Raw genomic sequence first — 27,420 nt, forward strand, 5'->3', positions numbered from 1 at the left:
TATTCAATAACAATTTCCAGAGCTAAGATGCATCTCTTTCAAAATTGGCTGTAAATTTTTAGGTTCACAGTTGAATTAATACAGTCATACAAGACTGAACTCAGTATATACCCTGTAGGACATAAAATTGAATGAGTTTTTAACCTTTAAAAAAAATTTCTGTTTCATTTTAAAATATACTGTTTCTTACAGAAAGACTCATTGTTTTTGCTAATAACACTTAGATGTTGGCACATGCATCTCACACACAAAAAAATCAACGAATTAAAAAAATGAGTTATATTTGAGGAGGAAGCATAAAAATTTACATCATGTTAAAATCTTTTACTAGAAAAATTGTGTCACATTTATTTACTGTGTATGTGTGCTTGTGAATGTGTGTATTTGTGTTCCACAGCACAGAAGACAACTTGTGGGAGTCAGTCCTCTCCATTCAACACGTAAGTCCTAGGGATTAAACTTAGGTTGTCAGGTTTGGCAGCAAGTGCCTTCATCAGCTGAGGCATCTCACCTTATTTTGTGATTTTCATGAAACAAATATCTCACTGAAGCATAGAGACATTTTAAAGAAATACTTCATTATAAAGCCCTGAGTCTAATTTTTTTCGTTCATGAATTTTAAGTAACAGAGTTTCTAAGTGCTATACTAAGTTGAGAGGGATACCACTTTTCCAATTTCTACTATTTTGAACATATAGATGTGCTAGATAAACACAACAAATAAACTTAAAAACATTTAGATGCAGGAAAAACATGGAAATTTCTAGGTGTCAGATCAAAGAGGGACAGCTTTAAGCCTAAACTCAACCAAAACTGAGTAATGAGATTAGTAAGGTGGCCGACAGAAGATGAATCTTGTGGTGGCAAATGCCTTTAGTCTCAGCACTCCGGAGGCAGAGGCAGGTGAATCTCTATTCAAGGCCAGCCTGGTCTACATAGCGAGTTCTGGGCCAGCTGGGGTTACAAGGAGACCTTGTCTCAAAAAGACCAGAAAGAAAAAAAAAAAAAGAAAAATAAAAAGAATGACTCAGATATTTGAGGTTAATGAGGGGCTAATGTACTCAAATATGGCTGAAAGAGAGGAGTTGGAATTGAACTGGGTGTTGCAGAGACTCTGGATATACTTTCTAACAGTGAGAAGGAGACTGCAGATCTTTGATGTAACTGTCTCTTGTTTCTGAGGCTCTGAGTGGACAGAAGTTAGTGGCTTGTGAAGAATCAAGTTCCCAAACCTGTGTCCCCAATGGGGATATGTGGATCTTATTCTCTCTTTATGAAATCCAGAAATGGATGCTTCAAACATTTTTTAAAAAACTACTCAATATAAATTGAAAACATGGAGAGAACTGGCAATACCAAACACCACAAAAATCTGGAGAATGGAAGTAAATGTTTGCCATTGTTATTATGGGACTGCATTAGTAACAAAATATAGGGGAGAAATGTGACATTTTCTAGCGTCCTTGAGATGGAGAAACTCCATGCTCCAGAAGCTCTACATCTAAATGTTTATCTTAAACTAACAGAGAGAAAAGGAAAAAAAAAAAAAAGTGTAAACAATAGTCTGCATGTTTCTTTCTTTTTAAAAAATATTTTATTATTTTTATTTTATTTTATGTGTATGGGTATATTATCTGCATGAATGTAAGTGCACCTATGTCATGTAATGCCCATAGAGGTCAGAAGAGGGTGTCAGGTCCTATGGAACTGGAGTTACAGATGGTTGTTAGCTGCCATGTGCATGCTGGGAACTGAACCTGGGTCTTGTGCAAGAGCAGCCAGTGCTCTTAAACACTGAGCCATCTCTCCAGTTCCACATGTTTCTCTCTATAGCCTTCTAAATGCTATAGGATAACAACTATTGACATGTAATTTACTGGGATTTGGAACTAATCTGGAGATGATTTAACTAAGTGGAAGGATGTGCATTGTTTATACACAAAGGACAATGATTCTACTTAACAACAGGAGCATCAGTGATTTTGGTAGCCACAGTCTGTCCTGTAATACCCCAGAGACACTGAGAGACAACTGAATATTTAATCTAATAAGAGAAACAACTAAAGTGAGAAAACTAAGCATTGATAAGTTCCAGAAATTTCAAGTGAAGAAAACCAGTGCTGTGAAATTATTGTTCATGTAAAGTTATGAAACACTAAATAATTCTATGTTTCTGTGGATGAACACAAGTGCAATAAAAGTTTAAATATACTGTATGATGTATATACTAATTTCAGAATGGTAGGTAACTAGAGAGAGGGATACAAATGTGGAGCAGACACTAAAGGAGAGTTGCTTGTGTTTAAGTACAAAATATATGTGAAGTAAATGTAAATATCAGTTATATTTATTTACTAGGTTATAGGTAACTGACATAATAATACAACATGTAATTTTAAATATCTATTATTGAAAAGGACTTCTCATATTTAACAGTGGTGAATACAATATTGTTTTGTCTTGGGTTTTTTGAGATGGTCTCACTGTGCAGCCCTGGCTAGTCTGGAATTCACTATGTAGATCAGGCTGGTCTTGAACTTATAGAGATCTATCTGCATCTACTTCTGGAGTACTAGCAAGCACTACAACACCTGTTCTGAATGAAATTCTTAATACATATACAGTGTCAACTACACTGGTACTTTTATATACAGTTTTCTTGTATAGCTTTCTTTAGACAATATTAATGAACATCATCTTCATTTTATTTTCAAATATGAAAAATGCCCAAATATGAATAAAAAATAAATCAACACAAATATACTTCCAAATTTTTATGTCTTGTTATAAAATTTGAAAGTTCTATTACATTTTATGAATCACAAGAGACAAGTCAATTTTGGACATATGACTTAGTGTCTGAATGTAAACGCTTTCACTCTTGCACTTTGCTTATTTCAACTTGTCACATAGCAGGGACTGGTCCTTTTGTAGTGTGGTACTATATTATGTAATTGAAATCAGTTGAATTGCAGAATGCAAAAAATAATATAAATTAACCTTAATCTCAGAAGGGCATTTGCCTTTATTTATTTATTTATTTTTAATAAAGTCTTGGTAAAAGACTAGAAATGAAAGTCTGTGTTTTCATTTCATTTTGCTGTGTTTTCCCTGCACTTTCCATTAAGTCCAAGGAACTCACAAGACCACTTGATCTGGCCTTGGCTTATCTGTCTAGAGTGATTTTGAGCATCAGTCTCTGTATTCCAGCCTTGCTTAATTTTCCTGGGTCACCAAACTTTAGCTAAATGTAGGATTTTGCAAGTTCCTGCAAGTTGCTTAGGAACCCTTATCTCTCTGCTCTCTTTGCTTAGTATGGCGTTTTGGGTCTCATTTTGACCCTCACTTTCTCAACAAAGCTCTCTGGGCCCTCTATTAGGAAACACTTTCCTGTCTTGATCACTTTCACACGTTTCTTTTTCGTTTAAGATTTTTTTTTTTTTTAGCATTTGCAGTCCTATTTTATGTGTGTCTCATCTCTGGTGATGACAGATTCTGTGAAATATCTTCCTCATTCTACAATAAGAAAATAGCACAATGACTATGTATAGCAACGAAGGAAGGAAGAAAACAGAAGCATTGTGGAGTTAGGTTTGTCAGTTGTTTGCTCCATTTACTTCTGTTCCATTTACCTATGATGTCGTGATATTGATTCTTTCCTAGCTGAATCTCAACAGGTGTACCCGAACACAGAACCTCTGTACAAATATATTCTAGTTGTTTTCCTTTTTACAAGTAGTCAAGTAGTGATAAGGCTCCATTTTTTAATTTCTTTAATGATGCATTAACTTTGTACTGATTTTGGATTTTCTTCCTCTTTTTTATTTGTATTGAAGAATTGTCACCCTCATGAACTTATTAGACTTAAACCTTGGAAAGTTCTACAGAGTATTTGATATATGTAGTTTTATTAAAAATTTCAGTTTAAAAAGTATATGTAGGAATTTGTTCTTGCTGCAGTTCAAATAATATATAATATAATAATGTGCATTATATACACATTTGTATGTTTACATTGAGAAAGATGGACTCCTTAACCAAAATTATACAGACTCATTTTATCCCCTCCTCCCTTTTTTTTGGGGGGGGGGGTCTATGTCTTACTGTTGGGCCTCATTTACAAGGCTAGATCACTTCTAGGAAGAATCCTGCTAAATGTTTATTGTGAACCCTCCATTTTCCCTATCTGAGCAACATGGCCTGCTTTCCGTGGTCATGCTGCTGTTTAGGTTTCACAAGAATGTCACTACTTTTGACACTTCTTTTGTTAACTTCCTATGCCTTGACCTTTTCCTGCTCTGTCTGTAAAGCCCTAGCTGTGTTTACAATGAAGCCCAGTTCCATACTGAGATCTCTTTCCCCTTATTTGAATAATTTCTAAGTAACATCTAATTTTGATTGCTTTAACTAGTATATGACTTTTTAAAAGCAACATTTAATCTCAATTTGTGAGTAGTGAAAGCTAATTTTTATTTATTTTCTTCTCTCCCTAGCCCACCAATTACCTATTATCTAGCTCTGCAACTGTGTGTTTAGAGAGTAAACACTCAACAAATACCACTAATTAACTAATGATCCATCCATGTGCTAATTTATGTTAATACTGGGGCACATTAAAATGAAGGCCCTCATGGAAGAAAACCTGTAATTGACTATACACACCCAAAAACCCAAGCGTGACAACAAAATTCCTGAAGCAATTATCAAGAAAAGTAACTTAAATGTCACTGTAGATATCCTGAGTAACTTTGTCAATAGAATTCCCAGTTGACTAACAATCACACTTAAACATGTACTGCTGACATTGTACCTAATTTATAAGGAGGCAGCTTCAGGAGTAGAAAACAGATCAGCTACTGGGCCTCTATTTCTCCAGAGAGAAACTGTACTGAGGAAACGACAGCAAAAAAGAAAACTGATGTCAGCCCAATAAACTGTGACTTTAAGAAATCAGAAAACTAAAGGAAACTCATGTTTTCAGTTTTCTCAAATTTAGCTGTTTCCAGGCAAAAATGGTACTAAAGCAAGAAGGGCCATCCCTATGAGTGTTTTTGTAGGACAGGCCACAATATAATTAATTAGGCATGCTGATGTATATATCCAGTGGAAATACATACATTGAGAAAGATTGTCTCCTTAACCAAAATTAGACTGATTCACCCCCTGCCTTTTGTTTCTTGGTCTATGTGTTATCGTTGGGCCTCATCCACATGGCTAGATCACTTGTAGCAAGGATCCTGCAAGCATGTTTCCCTAAGGAAATGAACATCAGTTTTAGAGCAACAAAAACATTCATTTTACATGTAAGACAAACATATCCATACAGTGTATCTGTACAGTGTATTTGCAGTAATAAAATTTTGTGGTGAGGATTATTATGAAAAAAGTTACTAAGGATGCTCTTTAAGGTTATAATAATGAGAAAACAGGTTAGTTGATTAAGAAAACTGCACTAAAGCAAAGTGACAGTTTTTAAATATATATTATAAATACTAATAACAATATACATCTTAAGGCCTATAGAGCAAATTTGTGTCCTCAAATGCCCTTCAATGTGGGTTCATCCACTGGAACCTGGTCAACTGACCAAGAATCTCACTCTTCAATGAGACTGACTCTCACCCTCCCAGCATCCACCAGTTGCCAGGTAGGGTTGAGATTTCTTACCTTCTTCCCCACTTCTATGCTGGGATGTTCTCATGTTTGAGCTTAAGTGGGACTTATGCATGCTGTCGCGGTTGCTATGAGTTTGTATGAGTAACTTCCCAGCTGTTGGGAAGATTCTGCTTCCTGTGGGCATCCACCACCTCTGGCTCTTACAATCTTTCTGTCCCTCTTCTACAGTGATTCCTGAGCCTTGGGACACAGATATTTGATAGGGTGTCCTATTCAGGGATAAGTAGACTAAAGTTTGCACCTAGTTTTACGTTCCCTGTAATATTTCCTAGTATACAGAGACTAGAATAGTTCAGCTATGACTTGAAGGACAAGTCATAGAAAGAATAACAGAAAATAAGAAATAATGTGCATGGCACTTATTAAAATTTTTCTATGGATAGAAAATGAAATTAAGTTTTTCTCAGAGTTCATTGATAGTGTAAATGGCTCACTCTTAAGCTGGGAGCTAAAATATTTAAGTTCTAGACCTCACCTATCCAGAAGATCTTCCTGAACGAATTAGAAATACAATGATGGACCAAATCATGGATAAAATGTTGAGTCACCATTTTGAAAAAGCAATGATCGGGACTGAAGACCAGGCTCAGTGGATAAGAGTACTGGCATCGCTTGCAGAGGACCTATGTTCAGTTTCTAGCATCCACATGGTAGCTAAGAACCATCTGAAACTCCAGTTCCAGGGGATTTGACAAGCTCTTCAGGTTTTGCAGGCATTGCACATCATAGGTACTTTTACATCTGTGCAGGGAAAACACTCACATGCATAAAATAAAGGTAAATAAATCCTCAAAAAAATGTTTTAAAGAAAAACAAAACAAAACAAAACAGTGATGCTCCCGAATCCACAGAAAGGGACTCAGACTTCAAACATCACACATTAGCATGAGGTTATTAATTGTATAGATAAATGTGTAGCATATCCTATAGAAGGTAGGAATACTTTGACTTTATTAAGGCACACACAGAAGCCTCAATATTCTGCATTTGAATTATGCTGCTCTCTATTGCATAGAATGTACATATCACACAGTGATGTCTTCAGATTTGATCACTTTAAAAACTATTGTTTCTAAAGAAATATTTTCAAGCATATTCTTATAAATTAATTGCTTAGAAGTATCATCATTTTTGTACTCTCTTGATATTTTGTAAAGGAAAAAGGAAGGGGAAACCAATAAATTTAGTTTTCACATGTTAAGAAGTATCTAGGAAGAAGAATTCTGATGAACTAAACAGATTTTCTCTTCTATCTTCACTATCAAAATCTCAAAAGTCCCTGTCTTAGCCTTATTAATTCTTTTCTTGTTGCTGTGACCAGATATCCAATAAGAAGCAATTTGAGGGGATAAGGGCTTAATCGATGTAACAGTTCAAGGAGTTACAGTCCTTTATGTTGGGGAAATCATGATGGTGACAAAAGAATGAAGTGACTAGTCAAAACTGTGGTGTAGAGAGAGTATATAGAAAATAGGACCAGGCTCAATCCTCAGGGCTCATTCCTTTAACTAACGTACTCCAGGAAGACTCAATCTCCTAAAGGTTCTATAACCTTCCAAAACAGCACTACCATTTGGGAGCCAAGAGTTCCACTGCATGAGCCTTTAGGGCTTTTCACATTCAAGGCACAACAGTAACCATAAGGATGGATACATAAATAAGTAGATACTGTATCCACCAACTTTTCTATTTGATCTAGTTTTAAGATTTGCCTCTAGTAAGCCAAGAATAATCAAAGTCTAGAAGTTTTTGGATGAAATGAGTGAACTTCAGTCTAATTCAGAACATTAAAATAAAAGTTCTTTGAGCAATGATAGCTTCATGATTCCAGTAACATTCAGAACCAGAGGAGACTCAGAGAGCTCTGCTCTCAAACATGACCAATAAACACAACTAGACAAAGAACAGAGTTAAAGTACTGAAATAACTGAGTTGGTTGCACTCAGGTATTTGCCTTACTTGGTTGTGGCCTGACCAATCAGCAGCTTCTGACTGGCTGAAGCTCAGCTGCTTGAGTCTGCATGAAACCTATCTGTTTAAACACTATATTCTACATTGGGTTTGTGACTTATTTTTAAGGTGAAGCTTACTATGCAGGGACTTGAGAATCAGCAACCAGGTCTACAGTACTACTTCAGTTCAAAGAATTGTCACCATAAACAAGGCAAAACTAATAGTTGGTTAACATGTTTTTATCAGTCTATACATGTTTTATAGGTATTGGTTATTACTATTATGGTGTGTGGGTGTATTAGTTACTTTTCTGTTGCTGTGATAGAAACACTGACCAAAGCAAATTATAGAAGGAAGGGTTCATTTGAGCTCACGGGTCCAAGGGGCAAGAGTCCATCGTGGCAGGGAGGCATGGTGACAGAGGTGGCTGGAGTAGGAGTGGAAGCTAAGCTCTATATCTTCAAGCGGGCACAAGAAGCAAAAGAGTGACTGGAGATCTGGAAAGGCTTAAGGACTCTCTAAGCCTGCCCCCTGTGATGTGCTTCCTCCAGGATATCCACACCTTCTAAGACCTCCCAAAACAGTGCCAGCAATTGGGGACAAATGTCCAAATACTTGGAACCTATGGGTGCATTTTCTTTCAAACCACCACAGTGGGGTTCCCCAAGACTAAACTCAGTTTCAGTGTCTTGTTAGAGGGACTTGTAGAACTTAGAAAAGGTTTTATATTCATGCTATATTTTATTATATGGAAAGTTTCAGATTAAAATCACCAAAGACAAAAAAAATACATAGTTAATAGTCCAGGAGAGAAGAAGCACAAACTTCAGCTATCTACTCTCAGTGGAAGCAAAATGCCTAATTCTCGCAGCAACATAGTGTGACAAGGGTCAAGTACTGCTAACTAAGGATGCTCACCCAAATCGTGGGCCCAGGGTCCTATTAAGGGGGTAGGTTGTCTGTAAATATGGAATGTGCATATGAAAGATCTTTACTCAGTCTATAGTATCCATGGAAACTCAGCTGTGAATCTTCCAGCTGAGCAAGATGAGATATTAACCAGTACTAGCATAAAATAGCTCACAGGACCTAGGCCCTGAGCATATGAAGGCACTCTTTCAGACAGGATATTCAAAGGCCTTATAAATTATCTCCCTGTAATATAACATTCATTGTGATATGGTTTGAGCCTTCCAGACCTGTTGAGTTAACCGTTTACTTTACCATATAGTAATGAAAGTTTTCTGTGTCTCTCTGTCTCACACGTCGTAGACATTTTTGCCTGCTACTGTCAACTCAAGTTCCTCGGTTATATTGTATGAATTTGTCTCCTACTTAGCACCCATTAATGATTTACCAGGTCCTAAGAGAAAAAGCCCTATCTTTTAGGATAACCTCAAATATCCATATTGAAGGACAGGGTCCTGGATTACAAAAACCAAATGTGATTTTTAGGAAATAGGAAGTAGTCAATATATTTACATTCAAAGAAGTGACACAAGAAACTTCCATTTCTGTATCAAGTCCTATTTCCACTATCTTTGCTAGCATAGGCTTCTTTCTATCTCTACCAACATTGCATTTTGAAGAACATGCTTCAAGGTTTATGTGAAATTTTACTCCTACCATAAAGCCTTATGAAACCTTCACAGAAAGAATTCTGGCTTCCTTCTGTGTATTCTCATAATTTAATTCACTTCTTAGATGCACTTACAATAATCTACCTTGCATTAAAGTTGATTTTAAGTGTATCTTTTTATCTATGTAGACATTGGCTTTTATGAACAGAAACCTTGACTATTCCCTCATCTTTACAGTACCTAGACATCCGATCCTAATGTGTTGCTTCAGGTTATTAGATCAAATTGAATTTGCAACTATTTATTCATCACTTTTTTCAAGGTCACATTACCAAGCTAAAGGAGAGCTAGGAAATGTAACTAATATCTAAATTTTTCTACTTGTTGCCCTCAGTCCAAATCTCAGAAAAAATGGTATTATTTGCTTTCAAATTAGAGTAAATGAAAAGTAAATTAGACCAAGCATAGAAGAACAGAGTGTTCAGAGCCACTGTACAGTGTCCTCAGCGGGGTAAGCTAAATTATAATTGTAGATATGTTTCATCTTTCTTTCCTGTGTTCTCTTTTGAAGCTGCTCTCCAGTGCTTTGGGGGTTGATATGTCCCTCCAGTTCTGAGAGAAGTTTAATTATGTTTGTTGACATCTATCATCTCAAACTATTTGAAATCTCCCCAAAAATTAAAACTGCTGCGTATGTTTGTAATCATGCTTCAATTTCTGTATGTATCAGGATGCTAAAATTTAAGAATGGAATGGGACTGTGGTGCTGTCCCCTTGTTAAGGCCACCAGCAATGAAGAAATAGTTGGAGTGGTGAGTGGGTCATAGAAAGAAAGAGTCAAAAAGCAAATTTGAAGTATGCTCTCAGATCTAAGAAAAGCCTCTTAGCTTATTCTTACAGATTCCTCTTCATTTTTATGATGCTTTTCTGTCTTCTCTTTTCCTTACATGTTTTCATATTTTACCACTTCTATTTTCTTCCCAATCTTGGCTTATGAAACTGTATTTGTGTATGTATCTGAATATGTGTTTTGTGTGTACGCATGTGTCTATACAGAAGGTTATGGACCTGTGTATATGTCCACGTGGAGCCAGAGGTCAATGTTGGATGTCATCCTCTATGACTCTTCACCTTCATACTTTTGAGATATGGTCTCTGAGTAAACATGGAGCTTGCCATTTCAGCTATACTGGCTGCTTAGGAAGCCCAGGGATCCTCCTGACTCTGTCTAGTGCTAGGATTACAGGCTCATACTACATAACGAGCTTCTTGTTGTTTTTAACTTAGGTCCTTATGCTTATGTGGTAAGCACTTTACCAACTGAATCATTTCCCCAGCCTATCAAGTATATTTTTAGGAAGCACCTACTGTACTATATACATATGCATGAAAAACACCACCACTAAGCAATTCATTTAAACTTAATACCATTTTATAAAGCTGGTGCTCATTGCTATACCAGGGTCCTTATTTTTTTCTGGGAACATAAATATATATACAATAGGGTTCTTACCTCTGACGAAATGTTGTATGTAGCTGGAGAGAATAATCTTTGTAAACCTAGTTATGCTTTCCTTGTGGTTATAATAAAGCAATGTATATAAGACTATAGAAACAGTCAAGAATGATGTCAGTTCTCTAAGGAAAGGCAAGGTTTCAGAATGAGGCAGACAGAATTCAAAGAAGAGGAGGATGAAGAATAATGCACACTTAGGGAATGCTGAGGATCTGTTTCCTATAGAGCAGGAAATATTAATTTAGAAGTATTAGTCAAGACCAACCATTTCTTAAATTGAGAGATCACACCCTTCTCAGGTTTTGATTATACAGCCAGCTGTCACTCGTCTAAATGCATGTTACAGGCTTACCTATAAGCAAATACATTTTCAATGTACTGGGACTAGAATTAATGAAGCCAATCTAGAGAACAGTCGCCAAACAAGAAGGAATTTTCTCCATAACATCACTGTATAGCTAACTGACCAGACCACTGTATTAAAGGAAACCCTGTAAAAAATTAACTAGGGAAAACCTTTCCCCCTTTTCTATTTATTCTGATCAGGTAAATGCTATACCCTTTGGTCCCAAACTTTCTAAATGTCGAATTTGTATACTTGCCTCAAACACATGTGTTTTAAGCTTATAATATGAAAATATTTTACATTTTAATATAATATAAGTGTTTTATGAATATATCTGTAGCTAGATTGCCCTTAATTTTCTCAAATATTTGAAGACAAAGTTGCTCCCTAACACAGAATGGTGAATCTACTTGGACCCACTGTTATCAGACTAATGATTCTTGGATTTATCATGGCATTTTCTCTGCATTCTTAATAAGGATCCAAATCATAACTTTGAGTACAATACTTTAGTATTCAGTAATCTTCCCAATGATATTAGACTGAGGTAGTTTAACAAGAAGGATCTGAGCAGTTGTTTTCATTGCTGTACTTTTAAAATGGTTGTGAAAAAGAAATGAGGGGCATGGTCTCTTTTCTGTATACATTCCTACCCTGAATTCTTCATTAGAGGGATGCGTCTGTTGCTAACACGTTTCTCTATCCCTACAGGAGAATGTTGAAGGTGAAGACTGCAGTCGCTGCAAACCTGGCTTCTTCAACTTACAAGAGGAAAATGAGAAGGGCTGTGATGAGTGCTTCTGTTCTGGAGTGTCAAACAGATGTCAGAGTTCCTACTGGACTTATGCCAACGTAAGGACTCTCCTTACACTCTGGTTTCACCCCACAACCTCCTCTGTTGCTGCTGCTCTAGATTTTTTTCAGAAATTGAAAAATGTATATAGTTAGTTTCCACTTAAAATTATACTAGACATACACACACACACATACACACACACACAGAGTACTGGAATTTTCTGCAAATCCTGCTTGTGTATCTTTACACTGGGCCACCTCAGAAGCAGCTGCTGGTCTTGAGAGTGTCCTGTTTGTGAAACTATAGTGGAAATCATGTTACTTTCATTCCTAGAGGGCTTGACATGCTAGAGAGAACATGAGATCCTAATACTAAAATTTATTTTTCCATTCACTAATATGTTTATGTACCAGGTAAGAAAAAAAAACATTTTATAATACGTGTACAAAACACGTTTCCCATTAGCCTTTTGTTACTTTCTGGGCTTTCTGGGTGCTTTCATTTATTGAACACTCTAAATTTGGACAGTACCTTGCTTTTTGGGTGATTTGAAACATTTCAACTTATAACCTCTTCAGTACTGAGACCATCTGTCTTCCTCTAAAACAAATGTGTGTATCTAGCTGCCTCCATTGCCCACCACACCTTCAGTGCCTTTCTGCTGAGCAGTTTGTTCCCCTGTGAAAAATATATGAGAGGAAAATGGGACCTTCAGGAATTTCACATAGCCTCTTCTGCTAGACTTTAGAGTACAGAGCACAGGGAGCAGACTGGAGAAAGAAACCTTTAGAACAAATGAGAAACTATGCTTTTAAGAATAGGGCTGCGGATACACTGCTCTTTTCTACTTGTATTATTAATGGATTGTGAATAGCAAAGACGCATGATGAGAGTTGTGTTTAACAGACTGCTAGTTTGATAAACTATCACCTAAACACTTCTTTCTTCAGCTTTGATCAGCAAACTAATCCAGAACACAACCACTAATTATTTTTCTGCCCATATTGCTTTTAAATCAAGTCTGACATGATTAGTTTCTGACTGTGCTCTCATATCTAAACTTGATTCTCTGTATACCTTATTGAATGTATTGCTTTCAAAGCAGACTTCAAAGGATGAACAACAAATGTAATTCTAAGTCTCTCCTCTTCATTTAGTTTATAGAGTCCTGCTTAGCCTTCCTGACAACTCCACTAAGAAATAGTTTCCAGGCCAGCCAAGGGACAGAGCAGATAGTATATAAGTCTTGGTCTTCAGAACCCAGGTCAACACAGTCCCACTGTCCTAGAATATTGAAGGGTAGCTAAAGTTAGAAAGGAAAGATGAAAGAATTTACTATTACCTAGCTAGCCAATGGCTTTTTATCTGATATGACATTTTCTTTTGACTAAAATAGTTCTAACTTTTGAAAGATTTTTAGAATGAACAAAAATCAAATAATTTCTATATGAAAAAAATTAAGCTGTATTTCAGTCACACATTGTCACCGTTACCACTCTGGTTCCTATTACCTAAAATATAAAGCATGTCTCTGGCAGCGATATCCTGAAGCCTGGTAGTCCCTGTGATGAGTGACCATGGTCATCAACTTGACTAGACTAAGCATGGATAGGAGATAAATGAAGCACTTCTCAAGACATAACCAGAAATGTTTGGATCGTGTAAGCTCTCATCTCATCGATGATGATGGTTTTCTCTATTAATAGATTAAAATGTGAATAGACTATTGAGAGAGAGTTGGTGGTAACTCTAAAGGTGGGGCTTGCTTGGAGGAAGTAGATCAGTGGGATCTGCTTTGGAAGGTCACATCAGTGCCCTGCCTCTTCTTGCCTTCATTCTGTTCACTGGCTGCCATGAGTTCAATGGCTCTCCTCCACCATAATCTCTCTGCAGTGATGAACAAAACTTCTGGAAACTATGAGCAAAATAAATCTTTCCTCCATTAAGATGTTTATGTTAGTTACTTGGCCACAGTGATGCTAAAACAAATACAACCCCTGGTAGCTGGTAGCCTGATGCCTCAGCAACACTGTTTATATTTATTAGACAGGATGGCTTACATTTGAAATGTAGTTGTATGCCTGACCTTGACTGGGGTAGAGCCCTGTAAAGCAACTCATTACTCATCTTTTATTCTTCCTTTAAAGTGACTTCCTTTTCTGGGCCAGGCTATGGGTCCCCAGAGTACTTCTGACCCTATGGGAAAAAAATATTCACTATTGGGAGATGTTGTCATAGCAACAGCCTGGTGGATTCAAATGACCTGAAGCCTCAAAGTAGAAAAAAATTGAAAGTAGGAGGAAAGGAAACACGGAATGAAAAGCTACCTTCTAGGAGTGTGAATGCTTGGTTTCTTTTCTTCCTCTGCTTTACAAACACATTTGCAACACATTTAATAGATTTTGTTTCCCTAATAAGAAATACTGCTGAAGTAAAAAAAAATGGGAAATTCCAAGTCAGTATTCGTAAATCGTGTAACATTATTACCATTGTATAACTTAGACTGATTTCCTCTTTTTTGGCAAGTCAATAAAGTCCTTGCCATACCGGCATGAAAACTTGAGTTTACATTCCTACTATCCACATAAAATTCTGAATTCAATGGCAAACATCTATATAACCCCAAGGGACACAGAGATGGGAGAATCCCTGGGACTTGCTGGCCATCCAGTCTAACTGAATAGTTGAGTTCCAGTTTAGGTGAGAAGCTCTGTCTCAAAAACTAAAGGTAGAAAGCAATTGAGGAAGATACTTGATATCAATCTCTGACCTCCATACATGGACTCAAACATGCATATCCACCTGTATGCACATGTGCACACACACATAACCCCCCCCACACACACAGTACTTTGAATCACAATTTTCAGGAAAATAAACACTGATTCCTATATAGTTCTATCAAGACTTTTAGAAACAGGAAGAAAAACAAGCAATATATTTTATATGAGTACACATAATAAGTTTATTGTACAACTCATCTGTTTTTCTAAGTGTCCGTGTCTGTCTCTCCTAATTTCCACAAATGGCAAGACAAACAGTAACGCAGAGAAAAGAAGCTGATGATTTATTTTGTGTAACCAATATGATTATGTGTTTTCTCTAAGGTTCAAGATATGCACGGCTGGTCTCTCACTGACATCTCTGGCAACATTCGTGTGGCTCCACAGCGTGACAACCAAGAATCACCCCAGCAGATCAGTGTCAGTAACTCTGAGGCCAGGAGATCCCTCCCAGATGGTTACTATTGGAGTGCACCGGCTCCTTATCTGGGAAACAAAGTGAGTCCATTTTGTGTTTTCTTCTCAAAACTCTGTTAACTGCTCAGTCCAGAGACTGATTTTATTTGGCATTTATCTTTTCTTTTAAAAAAGCTGACATACTGTATTAGATTGCCAGAGGCAGCTTAATCATATCAACTTGGACACTGCTCCATATTGCATGGATTGAAGTATGTGTGAAAGACATCAAAGGGCTATGACAGCCTTAGTGTTTGATAGTGGGGTAAGTTTTTAGAATGAGTGGATACATCAATGAAATCTCTAAGGTAAATTTTAAAATATGCTTTAGATGGTAGAGGAAACTGCTGTGATTATTGGAATATAGCTAATGCTTAGAGTGGTCTATGGTGGCATCGTTAATAAAATGTTTCTTATCTATTTCAATTTCATTTCAAAACTGATGTACAAGGCAGCTACATTTCCTTCTACCCAATATGAGTGTTAATTGGAATGTTGATTTGTTACACATTAATTCAGTGCTTGCTATGAGGAGTATGTGTGCTGGATAGCTTTAGTGTCAACTTGACACACCTTGGGTTGAGGGGGCTTCAATTGGGCCCTTCATTGGATTGGCCTGTGGCCATGTCTGTGAGGCATCTTCTTGATTGTTGTGTGATGTGGGAGGGCCCAGCCACTGTGGGTGGTACACCCCTGGGCAGGTGGGCCTGTGTTGAATAAGAAAGCAGGTTGAGCAGGGGCCAGGGGAGTAAGCCAGTAAGCAGACAGAGTTCCTCCATGGCCTGTGCTCCAGCTCCTGCTTCCAGGTTCCTGCCCTGAGTTCCTTCTTTGGGCTCCCTGATGAACTGTGACCTGGGAGATGTAAGCTGAATAAAACCTTTCCTCTGCAAGTTGGTATTGGTCAAAGTATTTTGTCACAGCAATGAAGAGACAAACTAGGACAGTATGCAAACAGCATATATTCTGGAGTTTGGACAGAGAAGTACCCTGAACTTACCAAACTGAAAGCCCATATTGTTTTCCAGCTGATTCATATATAATAAACAAATGTAGCAACATCGCTAGACCGATTCGTCGATGTTTAGAATGTCATTCTTTATTGCTAACTCATTTGTCAGAAACTAAATTTGATTATTTTGTGAATATTTTCATGTAATGTGAAAATTAATACCTTTTCAGATATTAAATTACCTTATTTGCCAGAAGCTGCTGATGGAAAAATGCCTTAGGGAAGTGATGCAGTTTTCAACCTAATTGTCACCTGTAGGGGGTTGGAGAGATGGTTCAGAGTTTAAGAGCACTGGCTGCTGTGACAGAAGACCCAGGTTTGAATCCCAATGCCCAAATGGCAGCTAACAACCATCTGTAATTCCAGTTCCAGGGGATCCTCTTCTGACCTCCACAGGCATTGCAAGGCATAGGTACACTTACATACATGCAGGCATAGCAGTCATACATATAAAATAAATTTAAAAATTTTAAAAAGAATATATTGCTACTGTGAAGAAAGCTTCATTTATTAGATAAATGAAAGCATATCTATAGTTATTGGCTATCTTAAATGAGATGTGAGTATTGAACTAGGAAAACATAGTAGCTCAGAAGCTACTCCATGAATGGAGCTAGTAGTTGCAGCTGATTGAAAAATGTTAGCTCATGGCCAGGTTCTTATTTTTAACTGGTTTCTAAATGCTATTATGAAAAAAGTATAAATGAATAAAGTAGGTTTTCAGTGAACATGCATTTTAAGAGACAGCATATGTTGCATAAAATTCAATAGCTATAATAAAAATCTAATTAAACTTTTATTTGCAAAGCCCTTTACGACAAGAAGTCATTTTATCCTATTCTATTTAGGAACCTCCTATATTCCCATCATGCACAAAATAGCATGTAAGACTTGAATTTCTACTGCTTACCATTGCCAAAAAGTAAAAAAATAAACTGTCATTTCTTCTTTCTGTTTACTGTGGGAAGGAGTTTCAAGAAGAGGCTTCGGTCAAATTCGGATGAGTGTGAGGGATCTTATTTTTTTATATACTACAGTAAATTTTATTTAAAGATAGTTACTAATAGAAATTACCGTATTTTCCAGCATTTCTTTTTGGTCATCTTTCTGTTGGCTGAAAATCAAACTGACAGAAGGCGAGCAAGCAAATGAGTATTAAATAACAGCAGAGCAAAGAATTTGGACATCCTGTTCCTAGTGGTTGGTTCCCAAAGATAACTTCCCTTATCTGACTGAACTGTTTCTTCAAACCACCCACAGTGAAGCTCTTCAGATTCCCCTATGGATATTTTCACATCACAAAGCTGCACTTGCCTGTGCTCCTGTTTCCATTCAGTGAGCAAAATGATGGCAACAGGGTGTGTAAATTGTTTGAATATGGAAGGCATTATTTAATGTAACATGGAAGCTCTCGGTGGTTTACTGTCAACCATCTCAGTATGAATGAAACAATTTGCCTTAATAACTGAACCATATAAATTTTTGATACTACAATAATACTGCCAGCTCTCAGAAATTACCACAGTACATCTTAACTGCCATGTCACATCACGTAAATTATAGTCATGATGACACACTTAGCTTGGTTGATTTAATATCTTGCTAAGGAAATGGAAAATTGCAGGGCCTTGTTTGTAAATTCAATAAAGCCACTTTTCTGAATAGTTGAGGTTAAATTTTTTTTTTTTTTTTTTGCCAGTAATTGCTGTTTGAAACAGAGCCACTGTCAGAATCTGATAGGAGCAATATGTCAAGGTTCTCTGTTTCATCTGCTTAACCATTGAATTTTATTGATATCCATGATATGCAAGCTATTATTGTATGATTTCTTCTCCACATTTTCATTGTTAACTTCTAAGCTGAAAAATTATTTATGAGATGCAAATACCTTTTCCTAAATATATATGTAACTGATTCACTAACATTTTCCTTTCACTGGGTTATAAGGCTGCTTACTATAGAATGGAGAGGTGCCAGGCATAATCTACTGTAATGGAGATACCACAGTTCTTTCCTCCTCTCTTAGCATCCCAAGCCCATGCCTTGCTAACACCTCGAGACACACCTTGCTAACACAAAAATCGGCCTGATTGTAATCAAACTCTGAACTACAAACCGATTGAGTAAAGAGTGCTTTTTTTCCTGCAAAACAATTCTGCTCTGTGAAATAATGAGGGATAAATAAGTCATTCTAAGTGTGTGGAGAGTGGGAATAGCGCAGATCTTAGCCCCTTTTTGTACAAGCAATCAAAAAATTTCCATCATCTCAACTACGTATTATTCTTCAATAGTAATCATGATTTTTTTTCTCCTACCTGAGTGAATATTGGCAGTTTATTTTTATATAATTTTCCTGCCTCCTTCTCAATTGTCAAAGAACATTAAGTCAACTTCCCACTGGGCTGCAGTTGGATGCATTTTATTTTCACAGTGCTCCGCAAATGTTAATGCTTGGTTTCAGGGCATTTGTGTAAGTGTGGAACCAGGCAGAAGAGGAAAGAGCAGAGGACACAGAACCCTGCTGCTCAGCTAAAGGCAGCTGCTATTCAGAAACAGCTTGGGAATTTCAGTTAGGGTAATTTACTGCTTTAGTAAACTAAATGCTACTAGAATACTAAAAAAGTCATTTGCTTAAGGATCCCCTAGTGGACTGAAATGGTCGGTGCAGCTTCCAAAAGCAGTTCTCTACATCTGTAAGATTCTCTGAAAAGCAGGCTTGGCATGTTTGCTTCTGTTCCTACATTGCTGTTAAAGTTTCAGATTCCATCTCTGAACATTATTGAATGGACTTTATGTGATTCTTTTTGACAAAATAATTCTAAGTTTCTGCAACATTATACTGAATTTTGGTGGCTAGCTCAGAGAAATTTGTATTGTTTCCTGTAGCTGCCAGTGACATCTGTTGGCTGGTGTTAAGATCCCCTTAATGAGAACTTTGATATAATAGCGTGAGGCTTCAGAAAGTAATCTCTGGTAAACTCCTTTGTTGTGTTTGCTTGACTTTTGGTTCTACTTCACAGGGCCCAAATTACAGCTTTGTATTTGAAGGAGATTGATGTTTGAGATGTCCAGGACAGGGTAGCTCTTATCACATAAAAAGAGTCTGTGATTGATACAAACAAAGAAGTATCAAAAAATTGTTTTGATGAGGCTGACACACAGGACCTTGGAGTGGGTATTTGTGTGGGAGTGGAAGGTGGGTTTCAGCCTCTTGCGTTTTTCAGAAAAGTTGAAACACTAACGAGAAGGTCTCCTCTCTTCTTTCATAATTTGTACTTGTGGCTTCTTTGCTCCACATTTCTCAAAACTGTTCAAAAGAGAAGTTTAAATTGGGCATGGTGCATGCACTTGAAATCTAGCATGTGGATGTCAGGGGGGTACTGGGAGTTGGCAGTTAGCCTTGGTGACATAGGTCAACGTGGACTAGAGTGAGGCCTTGTCTCAACAAAGCAAAAAACTAAACAATCAGAAAGTGCATTTTGAAATTCTTTTCTCCATCCGCAACTCCCTCTAATGTAAACTTTGGATTCAATTTTATTTATTAATAATGATCACCAGGAGTGTGAAGAAAGGCTTGGTCCAAAAAGTAAAAAGGCAAATCAAATGTGATTGATTTCCTTTATTTCATAAATCAAGTTCTATCAAAAATGATTTAGAAATGGAATAGAGCCAAGGAAATATTTTCTGCCTGGACCAACCCAACCTGATTGTTAATGATAAATGAGGAAATTCATGTAAAAATATAAAAATGACCAAGGAATCCTTCATGGCTGTACTTAAGGTGGGTTTGAAGTCACATAGAGCAGACACCCAGGCTTATATGTCTTTGTCACTGTTATGTTGATATTTTCCTCAACTATATTTAAGGAGTAATAATTCTCATTATTGTTACATTATATTATAATCATCATGATTATGTAAAAGAGAACTTTAATATTCATATGAATTTTGTTTCCATTGTATAATGAAATGTAATAGGCATAAAGATCATTTTTTGTAATCGATCAACTGAACAAATACTAGATAGGGGAACGTTTGATTGATAACAAGTTGGTAGGGAAAATAAGAATTTGCTTAGCAGTAATTTCAGTGTGAATTGGCTGTGATATGCTTGACCCCCCCCCCAAAGAATATGGTCTAGGAATACAAGAATACAACAATAGGAATTTACAAGTCAGGACAGAGGACACAATGACCACACATACTGGTTCTACACAAAACACAGTCCTCTAATATGTTCACTTAGATGTGAATTTAAGTTATCATCTTTTTACTATTCATGGTCAAAGTCATCACCCAATACATCAAGGGATCCCAACTAAGGGAAACAATTCCAAATTGGGTTCTAGATGTGTGTAACATGTACAGTTAAGCCTTGTTCAGATGTTCTGTTTTGAAGTTCTTTGAGTCATTTAGCTTTGGCATAAAGCAGCTGAAGCCACTTGTCCCAAAGAAAGGATAAGAAGAGAAGCATTAGGCAGAGGGGCTGCCTCATACCTGTAAATCGGCCCTTGGCACACTGAGGCAGGAGGTTTGCCATGAGTTTGAGTCCAGTCCAACCTGGGCCACAGAGTGAGACAGTGAAGAGATAACCTATTTAAATATAAATGAAAGTAATAGAGGACACAGACCACAAACTTGGTTTTGGAAGAATTGTAAGGCAAGTTAAGCAAAAATAGGGTAAAGGTACATAAAAACAATTTTTGAAAAAGTAAGGAAGTGGGCCTGTAGTAATGGCTGTTCAGTGAGGTTCTTTGTTACACAGTCTCAAAGATCTGACTTCAAATCCTAGTACCCAGATAAAAGCTTGGAGCAGTAGCCTTTGCCTTAAATCCCTATGCTGGAGAAGGGGAGGGAGGCAGATCCCTGGAGCTCACTAGCCATCTAGTCTAGCTGAATTGTCAAGTACCAGGTTCTGTGAGAGACTGGCTTAAAAAATGAAAGTGGTTGGTGGCACTCGCCTTTAATCCCAGCACTCGGGAGGCAGAGGCAGGCGGATGTCTGTGAGTTCAAGGCCAGCCTGGTCTACATAGTGAGTTCCAGGACAGCTGGGGCTACAGGGAGACCCAGTCTCAAAAAGACCAGAAAAAAAAAATGAAAGTGTTAGCCAGGTGTTGTAGCATACACCTTTAATTTCAGCACTCAGGAGACAGAGAAACAGGCAGATCTGTGAATTCAAGGCTATCTTGTTCTTCAAAGCTAATTCTAAGCCAGCCAGGATCACATAGTAAGAACTTGTCACAATAAATAAATAAAATGAAGGTGAAGAGCAATTTAGGAAGATACCTGATGTTGATTTCTGGCCTCCTTATGCAAACACACACACACACACACACACACACACACACACAAACACATTAGAACACATACATAAACACACACAATCTTTATATTTTTAAGGATGGGCATAATTTAAATTACTTCAAAAATTAACAAATGAGGAAATATCAGAAAATAAATAAGAAACAAGAAAACTTACATAATAATAAATTTGAATAACTTAAAAAATTCAGAAAAATGGAGCCTGGAGAGATGGCTCAGCAGTTAAGAGCACTGACTGCTCTTGCAGAGGACCCGGACTCGATTCTCAGCACTCACACGGTGGTTAACAAACATTTGTAGCTCCAGTTCCAGGGGATCTGGGCCTTCTTCTGACCTCCCTGGTTATTGCACGACATGGTGCACTTACACACATGCAGGCAATACACTCATACACATTAAAAAAAAAAAATCAGAAAAATGAATAAGTGAAACTCAATAAAATGACTCAAGTTGGACAAAACCTCTACTATCTTCAGTCTTACAGAAGTCTTTTTTTAATGTATACTTTATTGAATTTTTGTGGATTTAATACATCTTCAGCTTATTTAGACACCCCTCCTCTGTCTCCACCCTACTCCCATAGCCCATCCACATGATTTCATGCATTCTATCATGTATCTTAAGGCCTATTGAGTCAGGTTTGTGTACCCAGATGCCCCTCAGTGTGAGCTGAAACAACACATCCTTTACCTCATGGAATTTAATTGGCTTGAGAGCCTTGAACTATAACTTGACAAGGGAAACACAGCATGGAAAATCCTCATCCAAAGTCACTCAGCAAGATAGAAGAAAATGCCATTTAACAAAACATTAGCAAGATCTTTTGGTATGAAAATAAAGAAATTAATCTAACTGAAAAAATAGCCCATAGACACCCCATGCATACATGGACACTTAAGTTTTAGCCAAATTATAAATTCCTGGCAGTAGGATAAACCATGGAATAGTAGGATAGTAGGATAATCCAGTGTCTCTGGTGCCACTGATTACAAGGAAAAAAAAAATCTCTGCACTCAGCTTTCATTATACATAAAAACAAATTTCAGTTAGTAAGAAAGTTAAACCTTCACAAATCATACTAAGTAAGCTCTATAAAGATAATATATTTGGATTTCTGCTCTGTCCGTGATTAAGTAGCAGAGTCTAGATTTACTTCTTTTTTTAAAATCACAAGAAAACCTGAGCAAAACTCTGTAATGGAACAGTTTTTAAATTCTGAAGAGTGAACAGCTAAGATGATCTGATCTCTGAGAAAAGCCAATCATACAAGTCAGGCTTACAGCTGCCTTAGATTTGTGCCTGGCAAGGATGGGGGCGGTTCCTAGGGTGCCACGCATTGAAGTTAAACTGAAGTAGAGCTTGGACTTGATAAGTGGAGAGACTGGTATTCATGGAGGCCAAGGCAGATAGAATTTGCAAAATATGCTGCAGAAAGTAGAGGTGGGATTCCTGAAATCTACAAGGCTCTGCAATGAGAAACCAGAATACTGAGCAGCAAATGCACAAAAGAAAACTGCTTAAAGTTTTTGAGGACTCACCCAAAAGTAGTTGTAGGAAAAACTGGATCTAACAATATTCCCTAAGGCCAGCTTAGCTTCACAAGTTCTAAATTGGGAACCTTAATAGCAAAAAGGACATGAGATAAAGTGTCAGTGTTCTTTTCTTAGTAAAGGGACTAAATTAGTCCCAGAAAGCAAGCTACTCTAAATTTATGCTAACAAATTCTAAAGCCAAGTCTGAAATCTTTTTCTAAGTAAATGAACTGCATACCAGAACAAAGTCCAATCCAAGGGAAGTACAACAAAACTCAGGACTCAGCAGCATAAAATTCATCATGTCTAGCATCAAATCAGAAATTAGTAGACACACAAAAAAGCAGAGCTTGTCGTACCATAGAAGGAAACCAAAACACAACAAAATTATCCTGTCAAAATATAACAGAATCAGATTATCAAGATGAAAAAGAAACAACCCAGTGAATAGAGGGAATGATACAACGTGTCATTACATGTCATCCAAATCAAGTGTCATGTGTGTGCCACTATTCACTGAATTCAGGAAAGGCAGAAAACGGGATTTGAGTTTTCTGCCCATCATTCTTTGCTCAAAGAAGTAAATTCCAAAATGTCAGTTGATATTGTGGTAATAATTTGGCAAATGAAAAGGAAGCAATGAAGGTGGACCCTAACCCAATATAACTGGGTCCTTAGAGGAAGGAGAAATGTGGAGACAGGCACACATACAATGGAGAATGACATGTGGACATGAAGACGGCCACCTACAGGCCATGAGGTCAAGTCTGAGATGGACTCATCTTCCCATTCTGCCCTGCTAACCTCTAAGTTTTAGAAATCTAGGCTGCAGAACTATGGGGCTGCAAATTTTGATTATTTAAGTCACCCAGTTCATGATTTTATTATGGCAGCCTTAGCAAAACAAACAATAAAATATTAATTCTTTTTCAAAATCTCATAGCTTTCATTCTTGATATAATATATGGCAAACAAAGGGCAATATCTCAATCCTGTAAAAAATATCATGGAAATAGATAAGAGAAATGCTTACAGTCTAGCAGAAAAATGGGCAGTAGATATAAACAGATGGTGGCTAAAGAAAAAAAAGGCTCTGAAACATAAGTAAAAATGTTCAAGTGTTGTATAATATGGTAATTGCACCAAGCAATCATTTGTCATCTGCCATGTAATAAAGGTTAGCCAATAGATAGCATGCTCTTTAATGAGTATTTAAAGAGACAGATCCTAATCATTTGCTAGTTGGGATATACATTGCTACAGTCCAAAAACACCAACTTAGCAGTCTCCACTGAACTTACAAATACACATATTCTTACAAACTTCTCTTCTGGGAACTCAGCCTACAAGTATATATAAACCGGTGTGAAATGACACATATGTACATTTATTCCAGAAATGTGACAACCACAGAAATAGTCATCAATGAGAAACTGATATCAGGAATTCTGCCATGTAACCAAATATTACAATACATAAATTAGAAAGACATTTTTTCATATTTGTATAATATGGAAGGATGCTTGCAGAATTTATCTTTAAATGGTTAAACCTAGAAATGGAATATATATATATATATATATATATGTAATTTTTCTCTTAGAGAAAAAGAACATATATTTGTACTTATAAAATGACTCTGCTGCTTAGAATCACTTCTTGCACTTGAATTGCGAGGGACCTGTGTCAAAGACTGTTCTGCTAATCCACTCAAGACCAAAATATTGTCAAATTTGTAAAAAAGACATTTTAACTAAAACAGCTTTAATTAATATTTATTATTTCGTCTGTTGCAAATTGTTATTCTTCCATTCTACACTCTGTTGTTGCTTTAATGTGGTCCCTTCGTATGTACCAAGGACTGCCCTTTCTGTAAAGCGTGGTAACCATGCTTCATGCATCTCAAGGCTTCAAACAGCAGCACTCTTATCTTCCCAGATTCTAAACTAAATTGTGCTTTAGCAGCAGATCTGTTGGAAAACACAAAGTTGACATTTGTTTTTTGTTTTGTTTTTGGTCATTTTGAGACAGGGTCTCCCTGTAGCCCCAGCTGATCTGGAACTTGCAAAGTCGACATTTGTATTCTTCCTCTTCCTTCACTTCCTCAAAGCAGCTAAGTCAAAGCATGTGCTGTCTTACCCGACTTCTTCTAAAGCTCTTCTTTTATTCCCTGGCTCTGAGATTCCAAGCATCCCCCAAATCTAACATTTGCCACATTGAAAAAGGACCTAGGAGATAGGACCCCAATCTGAAAAGTGATGAATTATTAAACAGGTATTTTGTGGGTGATTGAAAATTACCTGCAAAAGAATGCTTATCTCCTTGAGGCACATCGAAAGCTAGCAGAATTGAGCCAATTAGACTGACTGTCTCTTCAATGAGTTGTGACCTATCAATGGTAATAGCTTCTTATGATGATAAATGAACCCATCTCTCAAACTGAAGCCCGAGTACACACTTCAACAGTTTCCTTGAATCATGAGGCCATTACCTCTCAGCCTCAGATCGACAGCAGTGACAGCCACGGAGGCAGAGAGCATGCATGACTAGACACAGATGATTGTTTTACCCAGATGAATATATTTACAGGCATTTCCAAAGAAACAGGCCTTCTTTGTGCTTTGTGTTAATACCTGAAATAGTTACCATCTCAAGCTTCCTTCGTTAGGAAGAGCCCCTCTCTGCTTTGTAACATTCTGAGATGGCTAGATTGGGGATTTTTCTTTTGTTAAATTTTGAATTGTTTGCACTAGTTGAATATCTCTTTCTGCTGGCTTCTTGGTTGAGTAAAATTTCTAAATTAAAAATTTTTTTTCACTGAAGATACACAAATATATGAATAAGTATATTTCTTAAAAAAATAACTTCACCCATTTAAATTTCACATTTATTTTTCATGTGGGTTAAGGGAACTATTCAATGACTCCTTTTTATTTAGAGAGAAATTTTATAAAGATCAGTGGTTTAAAAATTACTGCAAATACATTGAGTTTAGCTTTCTGTTGTGAAGTGTCAAAAATTAAGAAGTTATTGAAGTTGGATAATTTTCATGTTACTCTAGCCATCTCTTTGACCTTAGAAGAACCCAGGGAATAATGGTTATTTTAATTTAAAAATATACTCTTCTGATTGTTACTAAGTATTAGACAGATTTTAGCTTCGAAATTTCCCACATTCTGATGAAACCTGTTGATTTAGAAAAGCTCAGCTTATGATATTTCTGCTGTGAGGGGAGATGGCATCTTGACAGGCTTCTCATAGTAGCTCAGAAAATGAAGGCCAGGGGTGATGTTTACAAGTTTTAGGGAAAAGTATGAGTTTCTGAAGTAGTTCAGCTTCATGGGGTTTGCTTGAGACTGTGTAGAATGCATGATCTAATACCTTGGAATTTATCAACAAGGTAGGGTAATGGCCTTGAATCACATACTGAAGAACTTGCTATTAATCTATAAGTATGTTAATTTAGATGGATCTTAGTCCAGGAATAAATTTATCTTTTTTTTTCTTTTTTACAAATAGGTGTTGGGAATCCTGCTTATTCACAACATTGCTTCACATATGACAAAGAATTCTGTTTGCATTCATTCTTCTAAACAATAGCTATGTGAATGTTCTAGTTTCGTTGTTTTTATTCTCATTTCCCATCATGTGTAGAATGGAAGTAATAGTAATACCTACTTCATAGAGCTATTTGAGGATTAAATAAATTAACAAATATCCAGCACTCAAGATGGCACTTGGAAAAATATAAACACTTGGCAGTAGCTAGTATGATAAATTCCACATGGGATTTGCTGGAGATCAAATTTTATTACATTGAGACTTTGCAAACCTTTCTCAAGACATATATATGCACAGAAAGACTAAAAGAAAGAGAAGGAGAGGAGGGGATAGGAAAGTATGTTAGGAGAAGAAAGAATAGAGGAGAGAAAAGAAGGGAAGAGAGGGGGAAGAAGTAATGAGGGGGAAAGAGAAGAAGAAAAGGAAAACAGAAAGAATGAACTAGAGCAGGAAAGGAAATGTGTGAGACTAAACTGCTGATGTATACATTTAATTTAGAGGTACTTTGATTTATCAAGTAACTATTGAAATTTACAGCCTGTTTATGAAGAGCTGGTCTGGTAGGAGAGTAAGTGACTTTTCTCTCTAGTTTACATCTGAGGCTGGATTTGAAGAATCAGCCGCAGTGTTCTGTAAAGTGTCCTCTATAGTGAATGGAGTGGAAATAACCCACAGGCAAAAAGCTTTGCTGGTCATTGAAGGTCCTCTAGGCCATTTGCTACCCTCAAGCTTATTTCTACGCATATCACAGTAGAGAAAATGAACAAGGTATTGTTTTATTGTTATTTTAATATCAAATAATTTTAAATTAAGATTGTTTAAAGCTTGTAGTACTTTAGTTGGCTCTTCTTCATCAAACAAGTTTAGGAATCCAGTTTAAAAATGGGAGT

General features: G+C 36.8%; 1 protein-coding gene across 3 annotated transcripts in view; it reads left to right on the plus strand.

The window, feature by feature from the left end:
* The window catches only part of Lama2 (laminin subunit alpha 2), a 679,163-nt gene that overhangs the window by 323,778 nt on the left and 327,965 nt on the right, over positions 1-27,420 (plus strand). For all 3 annotated transcript variants that reach the window (XM_008827821.3, XM_029560968.1, XM_029560969.1), the window contains exons 11-12: positions 11,783-11,923; positions 14,975-15,148. In XM_008827821.3, the coding sequence (XP_008826043.1) occupies positions 11,783-11,923; positions 14,975-15,148 (315 nt within the window). The remainder of the gene's footprint in view (positions 1-11,782; positions 11,924-14,974; positions 15,149-27,420) is intronic.

Source organism: Nannospalax galili, unplaced genomic scaffold, assembly GCF_000622305.1.
Source record: "Nannospalax galili isolate Female #2095 unplaced genomic scaffold, S.galili_v1.0 scaffold53, whole genome shotgun sequence".
Taxonomy (NCBI): Eukaryota; Metazoa; Chordata; class Mammalia; order Rodentia; family Spalacidae; genus Nannospalax; species Nannospalax galili.